Source organism: Cydia pomonella, chromosome 21, assembly GCF_033807575.1.
Source record: "Cydia pomonella isolate Wapato2018A chromosome 21, ilCydPomo1, whole genome shotgun sequence".
Taxonomy (NCBI): Eukaryota; Metazoa; Arthropoda; class Insecta; order Lepidoptera; family Tortricidae; genus Cydia; species Cydia pomonella.
The window spans coordinates 12,685,845-12,696,475 of record NC_084723.1 but is presented as its reverse complement, the minus strand read 5'-3'; the positions used below and the strand labels follow the sequence as shown (position 1 = coordinate 12,696,475).

Below are 10,631 nucleotides of genomic sequence, written 5' to 3'. Positions count from 1 at the left end.
ACGCTGTATAAATAATTCTAACCCTAATTGAAACAATGTGAACAACACTATAACGTTTTATAAACTAAAGCAATCACAAATTAAATACATCAATACATAGATACAGACAAGTTCAATTCAGGTATAATTTTCATTAGCAAATTCTAATGTGTTTGTTATTTCTTTTACTTCCTTCTTGATGCTATCCTCAATAGTAATCACGACATCTTCTACACTATCTTTGAACTCATCCATATATTCTTCTGATTTTTGCTCATGCATTTCAAATTCCTTAAATACATTTGATTCAACATTGTCGACCTCAACCTCATACTCTGCAACTTTAATATCCAGCGTACTTAATTTAATCAAACTGTGTTTCGAATTGGTTCCGTTTCTGAAAGAATCCATCGACTCGACTTTCAATATTCTTTCTTCAGATCTTTTATCATCTAACTTAGTTTTAGATGTATCTCTAAGGTAAAATTCTTCTAATTTTGGTATTTTACTAACAGTTTCAACTTTGGCCACTATTGGTTTGGTCGTACTATATTTTGGAGATATATTATCTTCAGATTTTGCCAATTTGGCTTCATATTTGAATTTATCATCAGACTTTATAAATTTAACCTCATCTTTGGATTTGTTATCTTCAAGCACAGGAATTTTACAAACGGATTCATTGAATTTAAGTGACGCTGACTTGCTCAGAAGAGGTACTGAATCAGAAATCTTAGGGGAGGGCGGGGAAGGTTCAAATGGAATGGATAAGCTGTTTTGTAGAGCTTCAACCTCCTTTCGCCTGGTTTGTTTTCTCTCTAGCTGTTTCTGTAGCTCGTCTATTCGTTCATCTTTTAATTTGATCAGGTTGTCTAAGTGTTCCACCTGGAAAGAATATTATAATATAAAATCCCTATAAAAAGCTTGAAAGCGAGACGAAAGTATATTTGTTAGACATTAAAATTGAAAGTCTGTGGCATGCAACCTACGGCGAGATATTATGACAGATATATATAGACAGAAGTGGAAGTCATATGAAGTCAAGTGCATATAGAAATCTAGTACATTTCACGGAAATATAATAAGGATGAGGTAGATGAGAAAGATAAAGAAGTAAGTGAGAAGCCATTAGAGGGCATGGATATGTTAGGGGCATAAGTAGGAGTAGGACAGAAAAATACCTTATTTTTAAGAACGTCGTTGCATTCCTGCAAGTCCTTGAGCTCCTGCTTCAGCGCGAGGAACATGTCATGGCTGACCACCTTCTGCTGAATGGTCTCCAGGATGCCGTTTACCCTGGACTTCACAGGCACCACCAGCACGTGTTCTGCATATACAGATTTTAAACGTTTAGTCATTTGCGTGCCTATTGTAGGTAATAATAAATAACTTTTGTTTTGAGATCTGATTCCAGTCCAATATGATTTCTGATCAGTCAAATTTTATTACTGAATTTTACCATTTAAGGGTTTTAATGCCTTAGTAGAGATTAAAAGGATGATTGCGTTAAGTTAATTGTTTGTTCAAGGCATAAATTACATTTCACTCTGGAATTTTTTATTTATTTATTTAATTTTATTGATTCTGGTAATTACAAAAACTATATCTAAACTTATTTACTAAATATCGTTAAACTAATAAGGTTTGTTTCGATACTCCATTCCGTAGTAGATTTCATACAAAAAATAGGGAACCTCTAACTTAAATTTTGGTGTTGGAGCGCTATATCCTGTCATTTTCGCGATAAAGCGTCAAGCATAAGCCCAGTGGACTCTTGAAATTAATGATATAATCGTACTAACCATCATCCCCACAGGCCTCGTAGTAACTGCCACCGCTATCCAAAGGCTCCTGGCCTTCCTTCGACTTGTTCAGTTCTTCGTCTCGACGGATTTTGTCTTTAACTGGAACCCATACACGAAAATGTTCAGTTACTTTGGTGTAGGGCCTGCTTGGCTGATTTTTGGTGTGTTTGTGTCTCTTCAAACAATTCAAAACAATAAGTAAAAGGAAAGGAAATCCCAAGCAAAGGTGGATTGACGGTGTGAGAGATGACTTAATAAATAAAGCAGTATGAATGATGAGATGACGAAATGACAGAGAGGTATGGAAGAAAAAAAAAATGCGCTGACCCCAAATGAATGGGATAAGGTAAGTTGGGAAAGGGAATGGTGTACTAAACTAACAGATAGGTTAGATAAATTGAAGCAAGGTTAATTTACCCATAATAAGAACGCGCTCAATTACTCCCGGAGCGCAATTAGCCAATTGTTCCATAGTTGAGCAGCAAAGGTTGAGCTTCAGCTTTCTCAACACTTTCCTGTTGAGTGTCATCCAGTTGTTGAGCTTGAGCGCGTGGCTGTTGCGGGGAGGGTAGTTGTGCATCTCGACCAGCTTTGGATAGTACACGTTGAGGATTTCGGCGAGGAGCACTGTGGATTTGGAAATGGCTTAATGGAATGTTTGATAATATAAAATTTAAGGTTTATTACCTTTATTGATTAAGTTGTTACGACCTAAAGTGATACACTATTAAGGCCTGTGCACACCGGAAGCGTGTGCGTTGACGTGCACGTGCGCGTTGTTATATACAAATTCTCATTAGAGGTGGCACATGTATGGCTTCTCTAAATGAAGTAATAATAACTTAATGTTACTAACCGGCATCAGAGAAATCCCTATTTATCTTCTTTGTAGGCCTCGACAGTTTGAAGTTATCCACCCACGCTAATACTGCTTCGATATCTGAAAGCGGGATGGGGGCATTGAATGCCGACATGTTTTTGTATATTTTCCGTATTTATGCAATTTTTGCTAGTTTGTGATTGACGTAAATGTTTGACAGTCGGAGTGACAACGTGCAGTATTAAAGGCCAGTATTATATTTGAATGAAGTGCAAATGTAAAAAGTTTGCATTTATTAATAAATAAATGAGGAACTCTGTAGGGCTAAGATGGTCGGCTCTTTATCATTTGTCACCATGCCTGTCACGTTCTAACAAGTATGTAAGCGCGAAAGTGACGGGCATAGTGACAAGCGATAAAAATGGAACCATGCTGACACCGCTGATCACGCTAAATTTGCACTAACTAACTTGGCAGTAAGAACATGGTAAAAACGCATACCTACATATCCCTATAAGTTTCATACTTCACGTATTTTTATACTAGGTGGCAAACAAGCATACGGCCCGCCTGAAGGTAAGCAAGCTTGGAATGAAAACTTAGCGTGGTCCGACGCGAGTAATTTTTTTGGCATACCTATATTTCTTCATCAGCGGGAACTAAAATTCGGGCGAAGTTACAACTTCTTCTTCCTCGCGTTGTCCCGGCATTTTGCCACGGCTCATGGGAGCCTGGGGTCCGCTTGGCAACTTAACCCAAGATTTGGCGTAGGCACCAGTTTTTACGAAAGCGACTGCCATCTGACCTCCCAACCCAGAGGGTAAACTAGGCCTTGTTGGGATTAATCCGGTTTCCTCACGATGTTTTCCTTCACCGAAAAGCGACCGAAGCTTCAAGCGAAGTTACATGAAAATCAAAATTCGAAAAAGCGAAACTCTTTAATTTCTTGCTTGGAGTTGGAGTTAAGATTTGCTATAATTTAAATCTAGCTAAATATAAAATCGATTTGCAAGACGAAATCGAAGTTTCGCAAACAGTTTTGTGCGGAGCTCTAAATACACAGTTTTTTCAGAGTATCTACATTACAAAGTGGACAATGCAAGCATACAGTGTTACAAATCGACTAAGCCTCTACTCTATCAACTCAGAGAAAGTGCTAACTGCACTTGAATGCATTTTACTAGTCCAGCGCAACTTGAGCTTTGCTCTCCACTACAGGCAATAAAAATAACCATAGGCAAATGGATGGTAAGACGCGTAATAGTATTTTTGCTACGACTTAACCGAGATACTACAACAAATTATAAACAGCACCAATCATGGGACATTTAAGATAAATTTTGGAGTATTTTTTATATTTCACTGAAATCTTTAAAATTTCTACCACTTTATGATTTAAGAGTTCAATATCCAATTCATCCTTTATGTTTTCTATGTATTTAATGAAAGCTACTGGACTTGGTTTCAATATTATTGACCAATTAAAACTATGGTTTTTGGCTCCAGTCATGGGATGTATGGCGCCATTAATTTTCAGACTAACAGATATCAATGAAAAATTATACTTAAGCAGCTCTTTGGCTCTTGTTCATGGTAAAATGTTGCCAGCGATTAATAACTGACGGTAATTACATGTTTTACAGGATTTGTCTATCTATACCATCCCATTACTGGTGCCTGTTCCAATATAGGGGTGTTTACTATAATATACCCTATCATTAATATCATATTTTTAGCTTTTCAATTCAAGCTAAAATCCCGCAACCACATCACGAGAAGCGCGTTGATGTCCTTAGTTCTAAACAGTAAGTCACGCATAATAATTATTTTTATATCACGTCGATGGCAAACAAGCATACGGCCTGCCTGATGGTAAGCGGTCACCGTACCTTAACGACGCCTGCATCTCCAGGGTGCTTAGCCAACATGGTCAATCATTAACGTTCCGTAGCGTAGGGTTGGGGGGCGGGGAGCGCATTTTTTTTTCTTTTTCGGAGCGATTATTTCCGAATTTTTATTTTATTTTATGGAGGATAGGCAGACGTTTGACCACGATCTCCCCTGATGGTAAGTGATGATGCGGTCTACGGTGGAGCACGCTTACCTACAATATACCTATTTACTCTTGCCTTGAAGAGATCCAGATTGTACTCATGCGGAAACACAAACTCATAATAAAAAAAAAACTCAGAAAATATTCACTTTATCAAAAACGGTTTTCGGAGACCCGTATTCGTTTTGAAAGACCTATCCAACGATATTCTATAGCTCCACACAATTGGGTTTAAGCGATTTTTTTTTTCCAAATAATATCTTGTATGATCAGCAAAAACAAAAAAATATCGCTTTTTATTTTAACGTTCTAGATATCGCATGCTTCATGTATCCATGCCAAATAATTTGCCGCTTTCTAGCACTAACGATCACGGAGCAAAGCCACGGACGGAGAGACGGACATGGCGAAACTATAAGGTTCCTAGACTCCTACTTGTTTAAGGGACCCTAAGAAATTTAGTTTATTGTTTACTTGTCTTAGTATTCCTTATTCTATTCTATAACACAAGACGTGTTGATGGTTGAGGAGGGTTCAAGATAAATTGGACGACCAGCGCGACTGGTGCATTTTGTGAAATTGCACTTTCTATTTGTATTTATGCAGCTTTTGATGTGTCATCTGTAATATACGTATGAATACCTATTTTCTAGACACATATCATTTCTTCATCATCAATACAACTTAGGGGCTTTATTTGTAAAGTCATGTACATGGGATGTTTTAAGAGGCAACAGGAGTGGTCATTTCTCCATTCAAACCTTACTCGACTGTTTCCTCCGTGGTTTTTGAAGCTAGAGCAACTAGAGCAATGATTTTTTCAACATAAATTATTATTTATAATATCTGTGTCAGTCTGTTTTTTTTTAAGGCGCTAGTGCACTTCAAATATTCGCAAAGAGGAAAAGGCTGCAAAGAGCAGCATGGTATTCAAAACTGACATAAATTAGCCTAAAAAGAAAAACAGTCCGACACATATAATATCATTACCAGATGGAGGAGGGTTTTTTGAGATTTTTACGCAGGATTTTTCGCCTAACCTGGCGTTATCCTTATCGCACTAGTTACAGGAGCGGCTTCCGTTAGCGAGACGGATATATGTACCTAAAATATTTAAACCTCAGCTTCCGTATCGTCTTAAAATTATACAGGAAGCTTCCATAACACCCTGTCAGGGCACACCAGTGTTAGCCGTACGTTAATTAGAATTGACCATATTGAAAATTAACCATTAAAAATTGAACCGTACACCGTAACGGACGGTTACAGTTTACGGTTCAAAGATGAAAAGATCTATCCAACGATACCCCACACCATTGGGTTAAAGAAAAATTGTGCGTGGAGTCCCTCCACGCGGAAGAAGTGAAACTCCGCTTCAAATAACATTAACATTAACATCTGCCAAATTTTACTTTATGAATAAATAAAGACTGTTTTTATTTAGTACTTTATGTTACCAATTATAGCGTTAAACGTTTAACGCAACCTTGTTGCAAGTCGCATAAGAAGTTTCACTTCAAAAAATATATTTTTTATTGGAGGTACCCTAAAAAACGTTATTTTACCGTTCTGTCGCCATGCATGATTTAGTATCCATGCTCAATTGCAGCTTTCTAGCACTAACGATCACGGAGCAAAGCAAAGCCGCAGACGGCCAGACAGACGGACATGGCGAAACCGTAAGGGTTCCCAGTCGATTACGGAACCCTAAAAAACGAGTAAGTAGTTGGAGTTAAAACACTGTTTACAAAATTGTATCTATCCAAAACGGGACTTGCATTCAAACTCCATCGTCCAACATAAAATCTAAAATAAATCTTCGTAATTACATATCAAAGGAATAACAACTCTGTAATCACTGACTTAAGTCTTCAATTCCAACTACGTTTCAATTTCAACTAAGCTTTTTTAATAACAAGGCGACGTAAGTGCGAAAAGACAACAGTACATATTTTCAAACGAAAATGGCTTCTATTTACATAAAAATACGATTCAAATTACAACAACTAAATACATAAGTTATAGGTACAGTCAACACAAAAACGGGTGACGTAACAACTTAAGAAGAATGACCGCGCTTTCTCGACACCAAATATGCATTAGAAATTTCTATAAACATACTTGGACTGTCGTTAATGAAAGTGATAGAAATGGACATTTCTGGAAAATAAAACAATGGGCTGTCTGTACAGTCAAGAGCAAAAGCTAAGCGGGGCCAAAATGATATTCACACGACTGTTCAAGAACTTATATGTAGTTTTCGTTACATCGCGCTATATGGTCGATCCACTACTCGAGTTAGCATGAACGACGAGTTAGAATGCATGCAAGTTTATGAACAGTCTACCTAAATGAGTCTTTACTCCCCTAATAACATATACTAACCAATTCTCTCCATACTAATTACCTAGTCCCAATCCAATTCTCTCCATACTAATTACCTAGTCCCAATCCAATTCTCTCCATACTAATTACCTAGTCCCAATCCAATTCTCTCCATAATAATTACCTAGTCCCAATCCAATTCTCTCCATACTAATTTAATTACCTAGTCCCAATCCAAATCTCTTCATACTAATTACCTAATAGTCCCAATCCAATTCTCCCTCAATTGTCCAAAGGTTAACTGGAAGAGATCCCTGAAAGGGATAGATTTAGATTTTTAAATTTAGATATTTATTCTAATAATATGAAATTACACTACAAATAATCCTAAACTAATCTACATGAATTTATATTACGGTCGTCATTAATATTTACATATTATTTAATAAATTGATGGATACAAATCAAAAAGTGTCTTAAAAATAATCCATTTTATGTCAACAATTTTATCATTCATATAAAACAAAGTACAGGAATAAGTAAGTACGACTCGCACGCCTAAGTTCGATAAGTTCGCCTTTGTACTTATGTGTGTATTTTTCCGTTTTGTGTTTCTTTTTTGGACAATAAAGTGTTTACTACTACTACTACTCCAAATCTAACTATTGGAACTTAGAAGAACAAGCGGGCATCTCGCTCGTTTTTTCCCAGAACGTGCAAGTTGTGGAATGAGCTACCTTCTGAGGTGTTTCCCTTGCGCTATGACATGGGGTTCTTCAAGAAGCAGGTTTTTAGGGTTCTCAAAGGTTGGCAACGCATAAGTGGCTCCTCCGATGTTGCTTATGTCCATGGGCGGCGATGACTGCTTCCCATCAGGCGGCTCGTCTGCTCGTTTGCAGCCTATTACATAAAAAAAAAAAAAGTAACAACATACTTAATACTTTTCCTACTTTCGCTAATGCTAAGTATGCAACTATTCTAAGACGCGTCTGTTAGTAAAAGTACTTTTTTTATAACTTATTTACTTACAATAGAATAAAATAAGACAACATTGTCAATGGAAACCGGTTACCTATTGGTGAAAGTAATCGATAACGACTAGGGTAAATGACACTTGTCACATAGCTTATAAGTCTTATAACGGACTTCCAAAAAAGTCCATTTTAAAATTTATTTATTTATTTATTTCAATAATAAATTAATAATACTCGTATAATATATAACTTTTTAGAGTAAGGAAAACTAACACTGTATGGACCAAGGTCTGAAATAAATGTTTTTTTTTTTTTTTTTTATAATTTTTAAAATAATGGAAAGAGCGAAAGTTTAGTGTATGTTGGGTGAGATGAACTCGAGGTACATATTTTAGGTAACCGCGAGCAACCGCTCTACCAATAAGGTAGGTAGTTAGGTACCAACTTTCCATCTAGTCTAGTCAGTTTCTTTTTTTGGATTGCCAAAACGATTTGGCAGTATGGAATTTATATGAAAACTGTACAAATGACGTCACGGTCAAGTCACCAATTTTCTTTTATTTACAAGCTTTTATTTAAATTGCCCTGTTAGTTAGCTGTGTTAGTGTCGGTCAAAATTGGAAGTAAAATTTGCCCCGCTTGCCGAATTCCGATTGAGCTGAACTTTTGCAAACATATGTAAATCGGATGACAATACAATATATTATGATAACTGAGACAGGAGGTGGCCGTGGGAACTCTGTGGTAAAACAACGCTAATCGCGAAATAAACAAACTAATTGTGTTTAAGACTTGTTGGAATTATCTCGACGTGTATTAGTTGCCTGTGGAAAGAAAAGTAGGTAACTTCAGCGATAAAAGCTTATACCATTGAAGATTGAAATATAGTTGATTTTGTTTTGCTTAAGTAATCAGTACCTGGGCGACCGAGCGTTGCTCGGTTATAACTACGAGTATTTATTGTAATATGGTGGTGTATTCTGCGTCGAAACAAAAACGCATGAAAACTCGGAAACACGCGTTTTCCCAAACATAAGACTAATCTAGATCGATCGATCGATTATATGGGGGTTTTTGGGGGCAGGACAGTTATTTTCTTAAGTCCAAGATTGTTTGTTTGGACATTGATTATTGACATTAGCTTTGTGTAGGTTAAGAGAACAGTTAACTATTGTCAACTTTTGCCTTCAGGAATTCGTAAAGGTAGTATGAACGGAGCCGAAAAAGCCCGAACGTTCTAGTTTCTTCCCTGCCAGTACTATAGTACAGGGTTCGGCAAATTTTTGAGAAAAAGAGTCACCCGCTGTAGAAATAGCTGGATTTATCAGCCAAGACGGAGACGCTTAACGCCCGAAAATATGGAACAAATTCTGGTCGTATATTAAATGCCAAATGGGACATTCACGAACAAAAAAATTGGGATGAGTAAAATTATTTAATTATTTTTTTACTCTTAATATAAGCATATTTTTACAAGCAAACCTTTGAGTGATCACTAGTATATAGAACTAGCATCGATAGTTCAGTTTATCGATACAGGAACTCCCTATTCGTCAAACAATTTTGCCCCGCGGATTCCTATGTCTGGTAATGGTTAATTGTCAATTGCAATTAACGTTCGGCCAACACTGGTCGTAGAAAAGCTATTGAAAAAAAAAATGCAATTTCAAAAGTCTATGTATCCCTTGGAAACAGCATAAGTAGGTATAGTGCCACCGCCAAGTTTGTGAAATTAGTGCCAGTGGGTCAATCTTAGACAATGTCCAGTCCAGTATTTTTAATAGCAGCGTTGTGGTCATGGCATGGTTCGATATCATCTCAGTAACAATGTTGCCAAGTGCTTGTAGTTTCTCTTAAATGAGGTGAAATCTGCAAATGCATATAGATTATAGATTATTCGACATCTAATAAGTGTAAACGTACTTTATTCGTTGCCATAATTATCATATTTTTCGTTACCGTTGTCACATAGCGCCATCTAGTGGTGTTAGCGTAACTTCGTTGTTTTTTTTTATTTCTCTTAGTGTTATATTTTTTTAGAAATATGAAACATGATTTAATTTAATTAGTTTAGTTACAAATATAAATAGTTGTATTTCAGCATTTCTTTCTGGATATTGTGTCGTTAGGTAATGAAACTTACATGTTTTAAAAGGTAGCACAATTTGACTGACAACACACAGTTCTGGCTGAAAAGAGCACTAAATTTGAAATGTAGGAATAAATAACCGGCCAAGAGCATGTCGGGCCACGCTCAGTGTAGGGTTCCGTAGTTACTCTTCCGTCACAATAAGCTAAACTGGAGCTTAAAGTATAGTAAATTGTTAACCAAGGGATGAAACGGTACCTTTCACCCGAGTTAAACAAATAGGCAAATTTGCATAATCAGTACCTAATTGAAGTAGGTAAGTCTTTTTACTATGAAGGGAAAACTTTTTGCGATAACTCAAAAACAGCTAAACTGATCATCTCCGCTATAGTTTTCATTTAATGTCTTTCTTAAGCTCTACTTCCACGATTTTTTTCATATTTTTTGGACCTATGGTTCAAAAGTTAGAGGGGGGGGACACATTTTTTTTTTCTTTCGGAGTGATTATCTCCGAATATATTCACTTTATCAAAAAATGTTTCTTGAAAACCCCTATTAGTTTTGAAAGACCTTTCCAACGATACCC

General features: G+C 36.6%; 1 protein-coding gene across 1 annotated transcript; it reads right to left on the bottom strand.

The window, feature by feature from the left end:
* Nucleotides 1-42: 42 nt before the first annotated feature.
* On the bottom strand, nt 43-3,154 carry LOC133529716 (uncharacterized). The gene is made up of 5 exons (XM_061867512.1): nt 2,641-3,154; nt 2,202-2,411; nt 1,782-1,883; nt 1,161-1,306; nt 43-864 (listed from the first exon to the last, which is right to left on the bottom strand). Exons 1-5 carry the CDS (start codon nt 2,756-2,758, stop codon nt 118-120), a joined length of 1,323 nt encoding a protein of 440 aa, XP_061723496.1. The 5' UTR covers nt 2,759-3,154; the 3' UTR covers nt 43-117.
* Nucleotides 3,155-10,631: the final 7,477 nt, after the last annotated feature.

Bases quoted from the DNA above. Each gene is read 5' to 3' on its own strand.
- LOC133529716 (XM_061867512.1), bottom strand. From the start codon at position 2,758: ATGTCGGCATTCAATGCCCCCATCCCGCTTTCAGATATCGAAGCAGTA. The intron at 2,412-2,640 runs GTTAGTAACATT...CCAAATCCACAG, and splicing joins TAGGGATTTCTCTGATGCCG to TGCTCCTCGCCGAAATCCTC. The intron at 1,307-1,781 runs GTTAGTACGATT...CTGTATATGCAG, and splicing joins CGAGGCCTGTGGGGATGATG to AACACGTGCTGGTGGTGCCT.